This window comes from Procambarus clarkii, chromosome 27 (genome assembly GCF_040958095.1).
Source record: "Procambarus clarkii isolate CNS0578487 chromosome 27, FALCON_Pclarkii_2.0, whole genome shotgun sequence".
Lineage (NCBI taxonomy): Eukaryota > Metazoa > Arthropoda > Malacostraca > Decapoda > Cambaridae > Procambarus > Procambarus clarkii.
This window is the reverse complement of record NC_091176.1, coordinates 17,555,246-17,576,590: the sequence shown is the minus strand read 5'-3', so window position 1 is coordinate 17,576,590 and position 21,345 is coordinate 17,555,246. Positions and strand designations below refer to the sequence as shown.

At 42.8% G+C, this 21,345-nt stretch overlaps 1 protein-coding gene across 1 annotated transcript in view; it reads left to right on the top strand.

Moving 5' to 3' along the window:
* The window catches only part of LOC123751937 (putative neural-cadherin 2), an 80,057-nt gene that overhangs the window by 27,695 nt on the left and 31,017 nt on the right, over positions 1 to 21,345 (top strand). Inside the window, exons 6-8 of the mRNA XM_069332117.1 lie at positions 8,426 to 8,614; positions 12,854 to 13,048; positions 19,721 to 20,182. Of these exons, the coding sequence (XP_069188218.1) occupies positions 8,426 to 8,614; positions 12,854 to 13,048; positions 19,721 to 20,182 (846 nt within the window). The remainder of the gene's footprint in view (positions 1 to 8,425; positions 8,615 to 12,853; positions 13,049 to 19,720; positions 20,183 to 21,345) is intronic.

The window sequence follows — 21,345 nt, the reverse complement described above, 5'->3', positions numbered from 1 at the left end:
CTATTGCTACTTCCTCGTCTGTAACTTTTACAGCCATTGCGGCTAGTACCATTATGTACTAGAGTGCACCGTCACTCCTCTGTCACAGTGACTAACACATGTAGAGAGAGGTGATAGTGTTAATACTAGAAATAAATAAATAAATAAATAAATAAATATGTGTGTAAATCACGAATAAAATAACAGGTGTTAAAGAACGTGGCAATGTCAGTCCACGAAGGAAGGATTAAGACAGGAATTTCCTTAAGTTCTTTCGTATTTAATAATACATCTTCAGAAGTATGAAGATATATATATATATATATATATATATATATATATATATATATATATATATATATATATATATATATATATATATATATATATATATATATATAAGAAAAACCACACGTGTAGAAGACTAAAGGTGTAAACTACCACTGCTATAATTGCGGCAGTTCGTAAAGAGGTTCACACACACTTGGACACCACAAGCTATCATATTGGTAAACACCATTTTTTAAGAAATACCCACAAATCACTTTTCGATTTGTGTTCACCAGACATCACACTGTCGGAGAGTAATTAAAACATAGAGATCGCTTTTGTCCTTTAGATCTCAATCGTGTGGGGTGGTTTAACTTAAGGAGTTCAAGGATTAGTACTCAATACCCCTTGAACACCTCACTACACCTTCAACACCACGTGTTGTCAACACCTCGGGGGGGGGGGGTGGCTTGAGGTACGTACCCCGCAGGGGTACGTACCTCCCTGCGCGTCAATGGGTCACCATTTACGTGCAACGATTTCCTTCTATTGACTTTTCATACTGTTAAAAAGGACCGTAACATCTTGGAATCGGCTCGTATATTCCGAACCTGAGACCTGATTTGAAACTATCCAAAGCCTCATGATCCCCCTTGTTTATACGCTAGTGTCTGAAGGGTTATGAAGGCAACAACACTGAGCAACCAGCAAGTATACTGTAGTCCTAAGCTAATGTTAACTCTCAGTGTATTTACACCAACAATCAGGGTACATCTCTCGGTATGTCTGTCACTTATGGCTTGCATTAATTACAGTTTGTCATCAACAAAGGGAAAATGTTCATTAATTCAGCCGCCAAATCCCTTGTTAAAGAAAGAAAAACACGTTACTCGTATCAGACTCACAACTGATGCAGCCCGTCCTTCAACCCGTCCTCGACTCAAGTCCAGTCCATCCAGCGGTCGACCCCACAGACGCATTCATAAACTTTTACATGCTGTTCATTGAAAACGGGAATTTTCTCAAAAATAAATTAATATTATAATATATTAACATATTGTGAACATATTGGTATTGGTTAGGCTAGGTTGGGTGTTTAGGTTCTGTTGGCGATTATTTGTACTTGTAGTACGTGGGTGAAGCATTTACAGCGTTGTGGTTCGAACAAAATTCCCTAATGAAGCACTTGTTCAGAAAGTGTTCGAACGTTATCAGTTGTGAGTCTTGTGTAAACCATTTTACATTAATAAACAGGTTTGGCGGGTGCATGGAATGGACTTTGGGTCTTTGTTCAACCCGTCCTCGACTCAAGTCCATTACATCCAGCGGTCGACCCCACAGACGCATTCATAAATTTTAATATGCTGTTCATTCAAAACGGGAATTTTCTCAAGTATAAATTAATATTATAATATATTAGCAAATGGTGCATATCTAGGCATAGGTTAGGTTAGGTTCTGTTGGCGATTATTTGTACTTGTAGTACGTGGGTGAAGCATTTACAGCGTTGTGGTTCGAACAAAATTCGCTAATGAAGCACTTGTTCCGAAAGTGTTCGAACGTCAGCAGTTGTGAGTCGTGTGTAAACCGTTTTTCATTCATAAACAGGGGGTTTGGCAGGTGCATGGAATCACTTTTGGATCTTTGTTTGGAGGACGGGCTTCGTCTTCGCATACAAAGTTCCAAGCTCGTTAATCCAGCCTCCAAAACCCCCTGTTTATGAATAAAAAACGGTTTACACACGACTCACAACTGATAACGTTCGAACACTTTCGGAACAAGTACTTCATTAGCGAATTTTGTTCGAACCACAACGCTGTAAATGCTTCACCCACGTACTACAAGTACAAATAATCGCCAACAGAACCTAAACACCCAACCTAGCCTAACCAATACCAATATGTTCACAATATGTTAATATATTATAATATTAATTTATTTTTGAGAAAATTCCCGTTTTCAATGAACAGCATGTAAAAGTTTATGAATGCGTCTGTGGGGTCGACCGCTGGATATAATGGGCTTGAGTCGAGGACAGGTCGCACCGGTTGTCTAAAGACTTATTCCAACCACTTATTCCTTTATTCTATTTTTTCATAATTTTATAATCTTCATCAGTTTGCAGGACTCAACCACCGTAGTTAGGTCATTAACATGATGCAAGAAATATTATTGGTCCCAGCACCGTTTCTTGCGGGACTTGCTAAGGTGCACCACTCCGCTGTCTCCCACTTTTACCCTTCTCCTTGACGGGGCCCGAGACGACGACGTCTGGTATGACATCCTTCGCCACACCTTCCCCTTCATTCGTCATGTCTGTGGCCAGAAGAAACTGTAGGGACCCCATCCCTCTTCGCTATTTCCCGGTATCGGGCGCCTGGGGCGCATCCAAGTCCTCGATCGTCGTCGCCCCTCAGTCAACAACATGTCTCCGACCCCCCTCACTGTGACTCTCTAGCGCCTGACTATTTGGTACAGTATGTTTAGTGTATGCTCGAGTTTGCGTGCGTGCGTGTGTGTGTGTGTGTGTGTGTGTGTGTGTGTGTGTGTGTGTGTGTGTGTGTGTGTGTGTGTGTGTGTGCAAGGAAATCCAGCGCATTGCAATGCTTGAGACGGACACTGGAGGCGGGAAGAGATACACTGATGACTTTAATTACTAATGCGGCTGCTGGAGGGCGCCAGGGGATCTGCATGATGGATCTTGGTGCTCGGGAATAAATCCCAAGAAGTGACGTTTATTGCAGAGCCTGCTGTGAGGGGGGCGGGGGACATGTCTCGCAAGACGGAGGGTCTTAACAAGCTAACGATCTTACGGTTGTGGTTAGATATTAATCACGTGTGAGGGAAACATGTGCTTGGATATATATATATATATATATATATATATATATATATATATATATATATATATATATATATATATATATATATATATATATATATAATATTTTTCTAATTTTCTCTAATTTTTTCTAATTTTTTTTCTCTAATTTTTTTCTTATGAAATGATAAAGCTACCCATTTAATTATGTATGAGGTCAATTTTTTTATTGGAGTTAAAAATAACGTAGATATATGACCGAACCTAACCAACCCTACCTAACCTAACCTAACCTAACCTATCTTTATAGGTTAGGTTAAGTTAGGTAGCAGAAAAAATTAGGTTAGGTTAGGTTAGGTAGTCGAAAAACAGTTAATTCATGAAAACTTGGCTTATTAGGCAAATCGGGCCTTGCATAGTAGGCTGAGATGTGCGTTCTGGCTACTAGGTACGACATTATATATATATATATATATATATATATATATATATATATATATATATATATATATATATATATATATATATATATATATATATATATATATATATATATATTGTATATACCCAACAATATTGTATATTCCCCACATTGGCACCAGAGGTGGTACCCTCACAAACTTTTATATATATATATATATATATATATATATATATATATATATATATATATATATATATATATATATATATATATATATATATATATATATATATGAACAGCAAGACTCAATTAATCGAAGAAGCAGAGAAGAGATATGAAAAGAAAGAAGAGGCAAAGAGAAAATTAAGATTAAAAAAGGCAGGAGAAAAAGGAGTACAGTGAAACTAAGAAATATATGTTAATAAGAAAAACACGAAAAGAAGGAATTAGAACAGTTGCAAGTGGCAAGGAATCATAGAATAAAGGGAGACGAAGAAGGAAGAATGGAACACTGGAGAAACACCGACGGTACAAGAGGTTGAACAATAACACATCGTAAAGTGGGGGGAAGGAGATAGTTACGGTACAGATAAACAAAGATAATCACGTAATTCTGGCACTGCAACTCGCCAGAGACGGGAGCCATATGGTCCTCCTGGAACCGGTCCTTCTTGAACCGGTTCTACTTGAACCGGTCTTCCTGTCAGTATGTCCCACAGGAGCCCCCATTAAGCCTGGGCTTATGTTCGTCGTAGCCAATATGCCGCCCTTCCTCTGATAATGGTTGGTCTTATAACAACTATTTGGTCAAACGTACAAAAAAGGACTGTTGGGCTTAACAAAAAAATCATTTCACCTTCTGAATAGTTGGATTAGCCCAAATGCCTTGTTAAGATGTTAAAGAAGAAATTAAACTGCCTAACCTAACCTGTTCAAGCAATCATAGGCTTAATATACGCTATCTTAGGCGTAATATAGTTCAGGAATGAGCTATACTGGGCCTAGAAATGCATTTGTTTTGGTTCGTGTTCTCTTCAAAGATAGAAGATCAAAGCGTGAACACTGATGGCTGCAACAGGCTATTTTCGTACGTTCGACTAAATTGCTGATATAAGTACTATCCTTGAAGGAGGATGGGTTTGCAATATAGGATGTGAGGAAAATCTTTTGCTTTCTTCCTTCGTGTTACAGTTGATGCAACAACAATTAGTTGAAATTCTCAATTGCGCGATAAACCTTAGCAGGAAACCTTTCACACAGGTAAGGTTAGAAAGGAAAAAAATTTAAAGCCCTAGAAAACTTAAGATTTAAGATAACTTTTCAGCCATTCTTCCAGGATGGTGTTGATTTTTAGAATCATTTCTTGTTGCTTCATGCAGGTCGGCGTTCAATCCCCGACCGTCCAAGTGATTGGGCACCGTTCCTTCCACCCCCCCCCCCCCGTCCCGTCTCTTCCCAAATCCTTATCCTGATCTAATCCCAGTGCTATATAGTCGTAATTGCTTGGCTCTTTCCCTTGATAGTTGCCTTCCCTCCCTAGTGTGTGGGCATCAGCTGGAGTGAACAGACACTCACACCTGTGTGTGTATCTGGAGGCTGGAGTGTAGGCCTAATCTCTGATATGATCTGCGGTTTTGGTGTTTTCCTAATTACTGTGCACGCTAATGATTAGGATCCGTCTATTGGAGGCACTCGATCCAAATTACTATCTATCTATCGGGGAGAAAACCGGGCAGCTTTCTCAAAGTTCACTCTCTCTCTCTCTCTCCCTCTCTCTCTCTCTCTCTCTCTCTCTCTCTCTCTATATATATATATATATATATATATATATATATATATATATATATATATATATATATATATATATATATATATATATATATATATATATATATACTTACATCCAGGATCAATCGCAGTTGAAAACAAAAATTATATATAAGAATCTTAAAAAAAAAAGATTTGTATATATATATATATATATATATATATATATATATATTTACTAGACAAATGTCTTTATAGCTATCGTATTAAAGTCCAGGTTATAATAGTTACCCTATATAAAAGTGACTTTAAAAAGCCGCTCATATAACTCTGCTCTGAACTCCCCCAATAAACCTTCCTTGGAATGTCGTCTGGGGCCCAGATCTCAATACAATATTTGTAGAATTCCTTCTTTTGTTCCTTTCCAGTACTTGTTTAAAAAAACTCCTGATAAAAGAGCGAGCCAAAATTAATACTTGCTGAAGGCGGTATTAATATATTCCACCTTCCTTGGCGTCTTCTAAGGCAGAAAAATATGCAATTTCCAAATTCAATTCAGGTGTGTTGGTTTTCCATTACCAGGACGATGAGGCGAGCACATTACCATTACCAGAGTTACAACATGCACTAAGTTGCTGAGTTACACATATGTTATTGTACTCGTGAGGGGGAGGAGGAGGAGGAGGTGCAGGAAGAGGAGGTCCTGGGTCATATTTTCTGACCAAATGTAACTCAAACAAGGCACGGGGTTCCCTACTGAACAAGGCATTACATTGTTTAGGAATTACGTTATTAATATAATTGGGTGTTAACTACAGACAGGTTGTTTATCATAATGGCTGAAAGGCTGCCTGTTTACCCGCTCTCTCTCTCTCTCTCTCTCTCTCTCTCTCTCTCTCTCTCTCTCTCTCTCTCTCTCTCTCTCTCTCTCTCTCTCTCTCTCTCTCTCTCTCTCTCTCTCTCTCTCTCTCTCTCTCTCGTGACTGAGGCTTCATACCCGCCGTGTGGCTTTCTCTTGTGTATAAAATAGCCTGAGGCTATTTTATATAGCCTATATAAAAGCCTCACCCTATGACCTGAGACTTTCTCTACATCTAACACACACTATACATATATTACCTCCCAGCCGTCCTTACTTTCCACCTCCAATAACCTCTTTAACATATGTCCCTTACCTTTATCTCACCTACCCCCCCCCCCCGCCCTCTCAAAATGGATCTCTCTCTCTCCATCCCTCCCTCTCCCTCTCTCACCCACTCTCCCCTTATCAACACCCAGGGGGAAGCCGGCTGGAGGAACCCCGCCTTCGTGGACAGCGCCTGGGTGATCCTTCGTGTCTTGGACGACAACGACAACACTCCAGTCTTCAGCGCCCACAGTCAGCGCCTCACCCTGGCCGAGGACACGGCCCCGGGCACCCTTCTCACCTCCTTCGCCGCCTCCGACGCCGATGGAGTCAGTCCTTCTCACCTACTGATTAGTTTCATTCTTTTGTGTCCTTGTTAGTGTTGTTAATGTGTAGTGGTAGTAGTAGTTGTTGTGGTAGTAGTAGTAGTAGTGGTAGTAGTAGTAGTAGTAGTAGTGGTGGTAGTAGTAGTGGTAGTTGTAGTAGTAGTGGTAGTAGTAGTGGTAGTAGTAGTAGTAGTGGTAGTAGTAGTGGTAGTAGTAGTAGTAGTAGTAGTAGTAGTAGTAGTAGTAGTAGTAGTAGTAGTAGTAGTAGTAGTAGTAGTAGTAGTAGTAGTAGTAGGTGTTCTTGTCTTGATATGAATGAATTAGTGGCTAGAAAACAATTCATTAACTTTTTTTTAAAGAAACTTCTGCAATTTCCTTGTTGATTGATATATGGTTAAAACTTATTGTGTTTGTTGTGGTCGCTCTCCTGATACGACTACTGCTACGACTTATATTACGACTGCTGCTACGGCTGCACCTACGACTGCTGCTACGACTCTTGAAACGACTTCTGCTATGACTCTTGATACGACTGCTGCTACGACTCCTGCTGCTCCAGTTACACAACTATTATCTCCTACTAGTCCTACTAGTAACTGAGGATAAAATGTTACTATCGCGACTACTCACTAAACAGCTACAGATGCAGCTAGTTATGAAACATAACTAGCTGTATCTGTACTAGTTATCTTTCCATAACATAGGAAACGTAACTACTCGATCGTTACGTTTGCCAGTAGTAGTGGTTAACTAGACAACTATTACTATTATCTAAACCGCTACTTACCCTTTCCCCCCTTTCTTTCCCACTCTTCATCCCATCTCTCCCTTTACCCTCCTCGTCCCCTTCCCATTTGTCCCCTCCTCGCCCCTCCCTTTATTCTCTCCCTCTTCCCCGTCTCTCAGAAAATAAGTTATTAAGAAGCACTGAAACAGCAGGATAGTTTCCGATTTTCTTTTCCTTTTTCTTTTTTTTTCTTTTTATTTTTATTTTTCTTTTCTTTGATTTCCTCGTTCTTTTCACGTTCTCCTCTCTCCTTATTTTTTCTCAGAAAATATATTGTTGCGATGCTAAAAATTCTGCGGGAATCACGCCAAATATTTCAGAATTGACTACATGGAGATCGTCCGGGGGTTGACTAAAATTACTAATATTTCTTATAGCATTTAACTTAGGCCTACCCCGACCAGCCTACGTCCTTCCAATACCCCAGACCATTTTCCCCTGCATACTTGAGTGAAGCCATTCTCAAGCCTCTAACCATCAACCTTGGCCCGACCGTCCAAGTGGTTGGGCACCATTCCTTCCCCCCGTCCCATCCCAAATCCTTATCCTGACCCTTCCAAGTGCTATATAGTAGTAATGGCTTTGGTGCTTTCTCCTCATAGTTCCCTTCCCTTCTCTTCAACCTTGGACAGACAGATAAACAATTTTCTCTTATGGGTATAGAAAATATGATAAAATATTAAATTAAACAAATCAGTGAGTATTGCTTATGATTTCCACTTGGACTAGTCGGTAGAGCGATGGCCCGGCCTTTTCCAGGGCCCAGTGTTCGAGTCCTGATGGGCCAAGTGGATGGGTAATTGTTCCATTACCCCCCATTATCCCCCTTATGCCATCTCTTATCCCGTCTTCATATCCCATGTGCTTAATAGTCATTGTGGCCTCATGCTTTCTCCTCATAAGTTGCTTGTGTGGTTCTCCCAAGGGTGGTGAGGGCCGCGTGCTGTTCCTCATATCTCCTCGGAGTGACCCGGAGGGACGGTTCGGTATTAATGGGTTCGGTGCGGTCCAGCTGGCCCGGAGTCTGGACCGAGAGACCGCCAGCAACCACACAGTCTTGGTCCTGGCCGTAGATGACGGAGTGCCTCAACGAACTGCAACTGCTACTCTGACGGTGGGTGTTTGGGGGGGGTCTCTAATGGGGGAGGGGGTAGGGTCTCTTGTTGCATGGGGGGATTGTATATATATATATATATATATATATATATATATATATATATATATATATATATATATATATATATATATATATATATATATATATATATCTTGTTGCATTGTGGACGGTATGGCTCGCTGCATGGTGTGGAGTTGTGGTATGTGGATGTCTTCCTTGTTGCTTGGTTGGGGAGTGGGTGGGGAGGAGGGGTAGGGGGGGGGGTTAGTTGTTGCTCTGGGGGCTACCTATCCTGTTGTATGATAGGGGTCGTTGCGTGGATGGACGGTCTGCTTTGTTGCATGGAGGAGGAATGTTGCATAGAGTATTATCTCCCCTGTTACACACTGTTCGGTTTCACTGTCCTGGGGGGGGGGGGGGGAGGGGTGGAGAAGGGAGGGGAGGAGGTGGGAGGGGAGGAGGTGGAAGGGGGGAGTAGCAGCAGAGATGTACTCACCTAATTGTGCTTGCGGGGGTTGAGCTCTGGCTCTTTGGTCCCGCCTCTCAACCGTCAATCAACAGGTGTACAGATTCCTGAGCCTATTGGGCTCTATCATATCTACACTTGAAACTGTGTATAGAGTCAGCCTCCACCACATCACTTCCTAATGCATTCCATTTGTCAACCACTCTGACACTAAAAAAGTTCTTTCTAATATCTCTGTGACTCATTTGGACACTCATTTTCCACCTGTGTCCCTTAGTGCGTGTGCCCCTTGATTAAATAGACTGTCTTTATCTACCCTATCAATTCCCTTGAGAATCTTGAATGTGATAATCATGTCCCCCCCTAACTCTTCTGTCTTCCAGCGAAGTGAGGTTTAATTCCCGTAGTCTCTCCTCGTAGCTCATACCTCTCAGCTCGGGTACTAGTCTGGTGGCAAACCTTTGAACCTTTTCCAGTTTGGTCTTATCCTTGACTAGATATTGATTCCATGCTGGAGCTGCATTCTTCCTGGAGAGTTCTGCAGTCCTCATCTATCGTAATTCTTCTTTTGAGTATTTTATCATTGCCAATATCAACATGAATGAGTCTACTTCCTTCATCAGGTCAGCAGTAAGGAACAGAATGGTTCCTGGTACGCTGATGCCAAACTCCTTAAGCAGGTGATCGTCTCGCTACGTTCCTCAACTTTGTACAAAAAGTGTTTATGTGTAAAATTATCAAAGATTTTCTGAGCGTCTGACTATGTATGTATGTAATTAAGCGCTAAACACAGAAGTTATACAATTGAGTCACGCCTATAACCTATTAGAGGCGGAAACTGTGGGAATTGATAGGGAGATTATAGTTAAATAGTAGTTTAGTAAACGATTATGAGAGGGGCCTTAATTAAATGTAATCAGGAGATCAATTATGTTCCTCTCTCTCTCTCTCTCTCTCTCTCTCTCTCTCTCTCTCTCTCTCTCTCTCTCTCTCTCTCTCTCTCTCTCTCTCTCTCTCTCTCTCTCTCTCTCTCTCTCTCTCTCTCTCAAAACTTCTCCATATCTCTCTACAGAGAGCTAAGACACACTTATTTTACGGGAACTGCTCCACCGCTTACTGGAACACACTGAAGGACCTCACGGAGGTAGAGAGCGAGGCCTCACTAGACAAATGCCTCAAGTAACTCACAGTTCGTTGTCCAACTCTCTGACTGCCTCGTACAGCCGAGGTCTGCTATTTGTCTTCTTCCCAACTTCAAAATTAGACTCAGATGAACAGGAATTTCAGTTTCTGTCAAGGGCATCTATATCTTTTATTCTCTATATAGAGTATATATATATTTATTAATTTTTAGTTCAGTAGTGATGCAGTAATTTACAGTTACCAACAAAAATAGCTGATTGTTTTTGAGCATAAAATTATTATTGAATATTTTTTCATCTTTTCAAACACAGTTTTCCTGTATAAAGGGGTGTAAGGATTAACTGGTGGACTAGGAGGTCCATTACCGCAGGATAATATTAAAGAAACAGTATTTGAAACGAGCTATAAAATGGAATTTAAAACTTCTCCATATCTCTCTACAGAGAGCTAAGACACACTTATTTTACGGGAACTGCTCCATCGCTTACTGGAACACACTGAATACAATCTTTCGACGATTATCGTGTCACCTCAAGGTGTATACCTGAGAGAGAGAGAGAGAGAGAGAGAGAGAGAGAGAGAGAGAGAGAGAGAGAGAGAGAGAGAGAGAGAGAGAGAGAGAGAGAGAGAGAGAGACAGAGAGAGAGAGAGAGAGAGAGAGAGAGAGAGAGAGAGAGAGAGAGAGAGAGAGAGAGAGAGAGAGAGAGAGAGAGAGAGAGTAGCGATTAGAACCAACGCTCTCTCAATGGAGTTAATTTTCCAAAGGATGGACAAAAGAATTTAGATGTTTTGCAAATTTGTTTTTTCTTCGCTGACTGAACTTATCAGACAGTCAGGCAAGAATATTAAAATGTGTCATGAACGTAAGGTACGTTGGAATTAGCGTCTAGTAAACTGGTTTCTTAAAGCGACTCAGAAGGTTCCTATCTTTGCTACCAAATGGGGAACAAACTAATCTAATTGTGCAGTGTCAGGAAGGCTCTTATCCTTGTGAACCAGGAGAAGACAAGCACTTATCTCCGTGACACAGTGGAAGACAAGCACTTGTGACACAGTGGAAGGCAAGCACTTATCCCCGTGACACAGTGGAAGTCAAGCACTTATCCCCGTGACACAGTGGAAGTCAAGCACTTATCCCCGTGACACAGTGGAAGTCAAGCACTTATCCCCGTGACACAGTGGAAGACAAGCACTTATCCCCGTGACACAGTGGAAGACAAGCACTTATCCCCGTGACACAGTGGAAGACAAGCACTTATCTCCGTGACACAGTGGAAGTCAAGCACTTATCCCCGTGACACAGTGGAAGTCAAGCACTTATCCCCGTGACACAGTGGAAGACAAGCACTTATCCCCGTGACACAGTGGAAGACAAGCACTTATCCCCGTGACACAGTGGAAGTCAAGCACTTATCCCCGTGACACAGTGGAAGTCAAGCACTTATCCCCGTGACACAGTGGAAGACAAGCACTTATCCCCGTGACACAGTGGAAGATAAACACAAAACTCCAATCTGGTCGCCAACACGTGCTTGAGAGCCACAGAGTTACGTCGTAAGGCCGACAGTGTGTTAGAGATTATTCCTGGATACTGATTGGCTCTGAATACATTTACATGATAATCCCGGCCGGCTTTGCATGGTTTCCCTTTGACAGCCTACTGGAGGGACTGATTGCTTCCCAGCACTGTTAAGTGACAACACAACTGAATGATTAGAACAAAAAATGGGTTAATTTAACTCCTCTTGATGTTTAGGACAAAGGGCATTAGCACTCGTGGCGGAAACGAGAGAGAGAGAGAGAGAGAGAGAGAGAGAGAGAGAGAGAGAGAGAGAGAGAGAGAGAGAGAGAGAGAGAGAGAGAGAGAGAGAGAGAGAGAGAGAGAGAGAGAGAGAGAGAGAGAGAGAGAGAGAGAGAGAGAGAGAGATGGATGTCGGTGCCTGTTGTAAGGTCTTTGTGGGTTCTTTCTGTGATTGCATTAATATCGACGGTGTGCAATAAACAAGGCTGAGATGTGTTGCCCCTGCAATCGAGGGGGGGGAGGGGGTTAAGTAACTGTCCGAAGCATGAAGCAACAACAGTACCGTTGGTCACCGTTGCGTCTCAAGGCCACCGTTGATATGATAACTGTGTTATCTGTATCTCACTCAGTTATCATCGACTTGAACTGGAAATAAGAGTTAATTACTGCCTTACGTATGGTATAACGTGTCGCTTAAGACCAGAGATCTTGTTAGGGGGACTATGAAGGTCACTCTAGGAGAGGTTGTTGGTGAGGTCACCCTTCCAGTTACTGGCAAATATAACCTGATAGACCAAGTGAAGCCCATTAACTCTTACTAGTTGCTAATGAATACCAGTGTTACATTTAAATTGAATAGCTCTTGTTAAGAAAACAATTTACTAGAATCAGCGCTGATATTATTAAATGAGTACGACCTTCTGTAGGTGAATATATAAGTACGACCTTCCGCAGGTGAATATATCAGTACGACCTTCCGCAGGTGAATATATCAGTACGACCTTCCGCAGGTGAATATAATGTACGACCTTCCGCAGGTGAATATAATGTACGACCTTCCGAAGGTGAATATAACAGTGCCACCTTCCGCAGGTGAATATAACAGTACGACCTTCCACAGGTGAACGTAACGGACGTGAACGACAACCCGCCGTTCTTGGCGGAGCCGCGGGTGGTGGAGGTGGCGGAGAACGGCCCTGCTCAGCTGGTGGCCCGGGTCCGCCTCGACGACCCCGACGACTGGGAGAGGGGTCACGGCCCCCCCTTCACCATCAGCCTGCACCCCCACGCCCCTCCTCGCGTTAGAGAGGTCGTGCAGGTCCGATACGACGCACGTAAGTGTTTTGTTGATCGCGGGGGGGGGGGGGGGGTGAATGCAGGAGGGGGTGAATGCTGTGGGGGGGGGGGGGTGAAAGCAGGGGGGGGGGTGATTTAACAAATATATTCCTTCCTTAAACAATACGACTAATTAAGTGGGAGGACAGGTTGCATCAATAAATGGAAATATTACCAAAAAAATGATCCACTGGAATATAGTCCTTTTACTTGTGTTCTTTCTGACTGTTGGTGCAGGCGGGGACGAGGGGCGCGGCACGGGAGTGGTGTCGACGCTGGGGCCGCTAGACCGGGAGGAGGTGCCACAGCTGCTGGTGCCACTGGTGGTTGGCGACGCTGGCTCCCTGACTGGCACTGTCACGCTGACAGTCCGTGTCACTGACCTCAATGACAACCCCATGGCCCCGGCCTCCCGTCTCGTTCACGTCAACGTCCTACAGGTGAGTTAATCACCTATTGGTGAGTCAGTCTTCTCTAGGTGAGTAGACGTCTTGCAGATGATCTTGACACACTGAAGGTAAGTCACCATTAACGTTCCTGTGTTCATCACTGCTACTGTAGCAGGCACCTGTCTTGATCACTGCTACTGTAGCAGGCACCTGTCTTGATCACTGCTACTGTAGCAGGCACCTGTGTTGATCACTGCTACTGTAGCAGGCACCTGTCTTGATCACTGCTACTGTAGCAGGCACCTGTGTTGCTGACACAATGTTCCTTAATCCTTGAGTTGTATGGAACCAGAACGTGTATAGACTCGCAAGAAACAATCGAAAAAAAGCACATCGTAACCTTCATGTTTTTGTCCCTGCGTGTTTCCCTGTGATTCCCGCCAGTAATGAGAGACTCAGTTTCCTGCTCTGTCGGGTTCATAATGGGCGAGTGTGCTCGTGGGAGGGGCAGCTGGGTGGTGAAGGGAATGGAGAGAGGAGTGAGGGACTCCTCTTCCACGTAGGTGCGTGGGAGAGGAGTCGGGAGAAGGGGGATGTTGCTGTGTGTAATCTTACTAAAAGTTTCTTGGCAAGTTTCACTCCAAGCTCTGAGTATTTCCGTGGATAATACTGATTTATAGCGCCCTCACTTTTCCCTCCCCTTTTCCCTCCAGTGTCCCAGATCTAAAGACCTTCGGAATCGCTGTTTTTTTAGTGTCTTGACAGTAGGTATTGTTGATGGCATTCAGCTCCTGTCTGTCAGTCTGCTTGAGACTCGACACTTACCGTACAGGAGCCTCAGGGACGCATCTCAAGGAGCTACAAATCGTCTAGTCAAGCAATTTGAGTGAGACACAATACTTTTATTTTCAAATGCAAAGCATCAGGAGACACAAATTGTTGATATTGCCGCAGCTATACAGTGATGGATCTGACCTTTGTCGTCGTCCTTGGCATTAAGGAGTATAGAGGGACGTCTGTATAACCTCACCAGCGCTGGACGTCGAAGGGCAGAGAAAAAGAGAGATGCTGACCCTGGACGTTCGAAACTAAATATCCGGGATGCACTCCCTGTCCCCTCTATACTCGCTCTCCACAACGCTGGCGGGATGGAGAGAGAGAGAGAGAGAGAGAGAGAGAGAGAGAGAGAGAGAGAGAGAGAGAGAGAGAGAGAGAGAGAGAGAGAGAGAGAGAGAGAGAGAGAGAGAGAGAGAGAGAGAGAGAGAGAGAGAGAGAGAGAAAATACCGTCATTTTATCAGCGTGGGTCGGGACATATTTGCTGTGATATTTCCAGTCGCCACTCAGCGCCGGAGATTATAGAGAGGGCAGTTCCTGACATTTTCTGCTCAATTTGATGCTGGTGTCCATATTGTCTGTATTGTTTTATTAATTGAAACGTGTGTGTGTGTGTGTGTGTGTGTGTGTGTGTGTGTGTGTGTGTGTGTGTGTGTGTATGTGTGTGTGTGTGTGTGTGTGTGTGTGTGTGTGTGTGTGTGTGTGTGTGTGTGTGTGTGTGTGTGTGTGTGTGTGTGTGTGTGTGTGTGTGTGTGTGACCAAAAGAACAGTTACAAAAGTCTATCTGGTCTGTAAATTAGAACAGAAAATCGAAGAGAGAGAAACCCCACAAAAGCACTCTAATAAATATTATTTAAAAAGCAATCATACTAAACCAAATAAAGCACAAATACATATGAAAACACTGAGTTTTTTTTGCATATATCAAACGAGAAAGATTTTACGAATTTTAATTACCGTGAAATTTACCTCTAAGGGCTAAGGGCTGAGGGCTGAGGAGGTCATCCATTAGGGCTAAATAGCCTCATCCCAATGGTAATTAATTCTCAAGCTTTTTAGCCGAGTAAACAGCAACGTTTTTTTTAAGTCTTTATTTATTTCCCAAAATTGTTTACGTTCTGTCTTGACTTTATTGACTGACTATAAATGGCGAACTTTATTTGGTTGTGAAGCGTTGCCTTCTGTTTTACCGTTGATGTTGATGTTATCAATGATTACTAGTTGATGTTGATGTTATAATTGATTACTGTTGATGTTATGTATACTGTTGTCAAATTAATTTGTAATTAAAATTGTCATTATTAATATTGTACATTATTATATTAATTGTTCTTATCTTTGTGACTTATTATCAAGTTATGTAAATATCTTACCATGGACTTAAATAACATAGGCTGAAAACCCACATTTACAGAGTGATACAAATCAATGATTGGTCGTTGAGATGTAAGTTAGGTCAGAAGGAAATCACATTGGTCGCTGGTTCCCCCCCCCCCACATTGATCCAAATGATTTTCGCCTAATTATTATTATTATTATTATTATTATTATTATTATTATTATTATTATTATTTAAATAACTTTTACTTTTCATAGTATCACTTAGGTGAGATGTGGCAGTGAAGCCGAATGTCCTAGCAACATTAATATTATAAGACTTGTCATTGATAATAATTGAATTATAATTTCAGTGTTATTTCTGTTATAATTGGTATTATTATTTGAGTCCGCACACTGCTATATTCACTCAACACCAAACAGCCGCCGCTCGTATATAAATGGCAGGGAAGGTGGACTCACGGGAGACCATTTAATTAAAGAGCTTGGGAGGTGAGAGAGAGAGAGAGAGAGAATTTAAATTCACGAAATGAGTATACACAATTTTTGTTACATTTAAGTTAAGGCTGGAATATAGGGAGAGGAGGAGGAGAAGGAGAGAGTCTCAACACTGCTCTTTCTGCACACAGCCCCAGGAGGCGGCCGTGCCCGTGGGATCTGTGTACGTCAACGACCCGGATGACGGAGATGCAGCCTCCAAGATATACAGATGGCGGGGAGTGCAGCATCCTGGCTTCTCCCTCGACGCCTCCACGGGGCGTCTCCTCCTGCTACCTGGTACTAGGGAGGGCAGGTACGGTGGCTTGGTTGTGGAGGGGAAGGAGGAGGGGTGGTAGGGTGGCTTGGTTGTGGTGGGGGAGGAGGGGTGGTAGGGTGGCATGGTTGTGGTCGGGAGGAGGGGTGGTAGGGTGGCATGGTTGTGGTGAACGGATGGGACAGAGAGACAGATATAGAGAGAGAGAGAAAGAGAGAGAGAGAGAGAGAGAGAGAGAGAGAGAGAGAGAGAGAGAGAGAGAGAGAGAGAGAGAGAGAGAGAGAGAGAGAGAGAGAGAGAGAGACAGAGATTTACAATAAAAGTGAGCGTCTGCTGAATCATTCCAGCAGACACTCAAAATACTTTATCACAGTAGTATAAAGACCCAATAACTCCCTCTCTCCCCCCCCCCCCAACCATCAGGTACGACCTGACCTTCCTGGTCGACGATGCCACCCAGGGTCAAACAGGGGTCACTGCCAACGTCACCGTCCAGGTCAGGTCACTGAGTCGTCGTGACGTGACAGAGGCTATCCCCATCACTCTGGAAGCTGACTCACATCAAGTAGTGAGGCAACAGGTGAGTCTGAGCCCACACTCATGGGTGAGTGGAAGGTGAGTCTGAGTGCACTCATGGGTGAGGGGGGGGGGGAACAGGCAAGTAAGAATGGGGAGATGGAGACCATAGAAGGAGACACTGATGTTGCGTGGGGAGAATAAAGAATAAATGAGAATAGAAGGATGGGAAAGAAGAATGAAAGAGAATGGTAGGAGGGGAAAGAAGAATGAAAGAGAATGGAAGGATGGGAAAGGAAGAATGAAAGAGAATGGGAGAACGATGAAAGCTGAATGAAGAATAAGATCAAGAAAATAATTAGGTCAACAGAGCGTAATTTAAATCAAGAAGAAGAAGAAGAGGAGAATGGTGGATAGGGAGAAAATCAGAGCAGAGAAGGAAATAACGTGTTTGTCAAGAAAAAAAAATCAGCAAAAGTTACTGAAGAAAACGAGAGACAAAGAGGAAGATAAAGTGGAAAGGGGTAGACAGTTAAGTGCCAGGCAGAAAGGGGCAGAATAGGGAAAGAAAGAGAGCGAAAGATTGAGAAATAAAACATTCAGGGCAAGAAAGGGAGACAAATTCAAGGAAAGGAAAAAAAAATTGTGTTTTAGAATAGGTCGTTTTGCAACTGATCTCTTGCTAAATCTCTCCATTATGGGGCATCAGTCGCTGGATGAATCCCAGATCAGCTGCTTTGTTGCACTAGACAATGCAGGTGCCTTTGATCGGGTCTGCTCCTCTGCATTACTAACAAAGCTTTCACTACTAGGTATCTCAGGCTCTATTTTACAGCCATTAGGAACTATCTTCAAGAACGGACTCTTAAGAATAGTCTTCAATGGACTTGCCTCTAAAAAGCGTCTCAGTTAAGAACAGCGTACCACAGGGCAGTGTGCTTGGCCTTAAGTTGTATAATGTCTAGTACAATGATCTACAACGTCATTATGGTCATCGTCACTATGAGTACTATGGTCTTCCTCGTCACTATGAGTACTATGGTCTTCCTCGTCACTATGAGTACTATGGTCTTCCTCGTCACTATGACTACTGCTAAAACAGGAGGATGGGCTCAATTATTATACTTATCAAAGCATAAACAACTTTAAAAGAACAGATGTAAATGTAAGTGAATTAGTGAAATATTTCCACTCTCCACAACACGCGTGACGCAACATGCTGCTCTGAGAGTCCTGCGTGACGCAATATGCTGGTCTGAGAGTCTTGTGTGATGCAATATGCTGCTCAGAGAGTCCTGCGTGACGCAATATGCTGGTCTGAGAGTCTTGTGTGATGCAATATGCTGCTCAGAGAGTCCTGCGTGACGCAATATGCTGGTCTGAGAGTCTTGTGTGATGCAATATGCTGGTCTGAGAGTCTTGTGTGATGCAATATGCTGGTCTGAGAGTCTTGTGTGATGCAATATGCTGGTCTGAGAGTCTTGTGTGATGCAATATGCTGGTCTGAGAGTCCTGCGTGACGCAATATGCTGGTCTGAGAGTCCTGCGTGACGCAATATGCTGGTCTGAGAGTCCACGCTAAAACAAGTTTGACGTTGAAGAAAATGTCAACAAATAACTAATAGATGCCAGCACTTTCACAGCCACTTTCCTGCCACTTTTCCTGCCACTTTTCCCTGTCACTTTTCCCCTGTCACTTTTCCTGACACTTTTGATCGTAATTTCTTTCCTAACAGTTCGTGAAACTTTTTTTTTTCTTGACCTCTGATTGTTTTAATTATTATTTTTGTTCTGGAATTGTTCACGTTTGAGTTGATACCGTTCGTCATTGCTACAACGTTTTCATCAACAGAACCAAAACAAAAAATTACATTGAAATGATTTTGAACGCGTTTTGTACTACATTTGTAAAAAAAAAAAATTATAATAAATGAACAATGCTGAATATGGAAATAAATTATGAAAAGTTGGAGGAAAATATATAAAAAACGTCGAGAACTCTATTTAAATGGAGAACAGAATTTACTGGGAGATAATAGTGTAAAGGAGAAACACAATGTAAATGTAGAACGCAATATGATGGGTGAGACTAACAATTTACAGGGAGAACACTATTTACAGTGAAAACACAACTTAAACAAGATAATTGGAAAAATAGCGAATAAAGTTAGAAGCTATAAAACTATTTAAAATTTGACACTTTAAAAACACAATACAAAAAGATATCAATCGAACTTGAGACATTCAGAATATAGTTTAAATTATATAATGGGTTACTTACACGTTAAAATGTGTCATGCATTTTAACATGCTAAGCTGAACTAATTTACACTGGTTTGGACTTTAACAAGCATCTAACTCCTTGTACCTGTATTTCTGTAATTTTGTTTGTTTACAGTAAATTTACAACAGAAACATAATGGCCTGTTGTAAATTGTTGCTGTGGCGTGTACAATTATATCTCCGGTTCTCCGGTTATCGCGATATTTTAATTTCTATATATATTCTTCCAACCAATTTTTAAAGTTTTTAAAGATTAACACAAAATTGCCTAAATAACTTCCTGTTTCTTTTGTACTGTGGTCGCATTATTCATATATAGTGTGTGTATAGTGTATATTTATCAAGTCAAATTAAAAAAATGAATACATAAACACACTCATATCCACACTCATATGTGTGTGTGTGTGTGTGTGTGTGTGTGTGTGTGTGTGTGTGTGTGTGTGTGTGTGTGTGTGTGTGTGTGTGTGTGTGTGTGTGTGTGTGTGTGTGTGTGTTTAAGTATTCAAATTTCTTTCCCCTGAGGGTGAGGACACGCCCTCTCTACTGAGCCAGTTGGTGGGGGTGGCGAGGGCGTGGCTGGAGGAGAGCAAGAGAGGGACGTCAAGCCAAGATAGAAAAGGAGAAAGAAAGAAAAGAAACGCCATTAGAGAGGAGGCACGGAAGAGGGGGCGAAGGAAAGCGGACGACGAGGAAGGTAGAGGAAAAAGAAGAGGCATAGACGTGAAGAAAATAAGAAATGAGAGGGACGTCGAGGATGGAGGAAGACGTATTATTGGTGGAGAGAGTCCGGACGCTGTGAATAGGGTAAGCGAGGGTGTGGGCGTGAACGAGGCTGGTGTGGGCGTGCGTGGGGATAATGTGGGCGTGGAGGTAATATCCGTGGAGGGCTTGGAGATCACCTCATCAACGCCAGTGACCAGAGTCTGGCTCACATCTTCAGAAGATCCACATCTGAGCCTTCTCCTGCTGCATCGTAGACGCCAGGTTAGTGTCTCCGTCGATTTGTCAATACAGACTTATGTATGAACACACACACACACTCACACACACACACACTCACATACACACACACTCACACACACACACACTATGCAGCTCCAGCCTGGAGTCCATACCTAGTTAAACACAAGACAAAGTTAGAGAAGATTCAGCGGTATGCCACCAGGCTCGTCCCGGAACTGAGAGGATTGAGCTACGAGGAAAGGCTAAAGGAGCTGAACCTCACATCCCTGGAAAACAGAAGAGTAAGGGGAGACATGATAACCACCTACAAAATTCTCAGGGGAATTGACAGGGTGGACAAAGACAAACTCTTCAGCACGGGTGGGGCACGAACAAGGGGACACAGGTGGAAACTTAGTACCCAGATGAGCCACAGAGACGTTAGAAAGAATTTTTTCAGTGTCAGAGTAGTTAATAAATGGAATGCACTAGGAAGTGATGTGGTGGAGGCTGATTCCATACACAGTTTCAAATGTAGGTATGATAGAGCCCAGTAGGCTCAGGAATCTGTACAACAGTTGATTGACAGTTGAGAGGCGGGACCAAAGAGCCAAAGCTCAACCCCCGCAAGCACAATTAGGTGAGTACAATTAGGTGAGTACACTCACACACACATATACCCACACACACATACACGACGACTACGACACGGTACTCCAAGATATATCATCATTATCTAGTTGGTAGTGTGGGAGAGAGGCCCTCAAGTGGTGGTCCAGTGGTGTTCCAGATATGTTCCAGTGGTGTTCCAGTGGTGTTCCAGTGGTGTTCCAGTGGTGTTCCAGTGGTGTTCCAGTGGTGGTCCAGTGGTGTTCCAGTGGTGGTCCAGTGGTGTTCCATAAATATTCCCAGATTACAAACAGGAGGTGGAGAGAGGCGAGTATTGGAGACTGATATGCAAATTTAGAAACAAGTCAACGCAAAGTTTACGGAATGGGAGCTCTTGAGGTTATCTTCAGATGATTTCGGGGCTTAGCATCCCGCGGCCCGGTCCTTGACCAAGCCTCCTTTATGTTACACATTCCTAGGAGCAGGCCGTAGCAGCTGTCTAACTCCCAGGTACCTGTTTACTGCTAGGTGAACAAGAGCATCTCGGTGAAAGAAACTCTGCCCCTTTGTTTCCGTCCATTTGGATCAAACCCGGA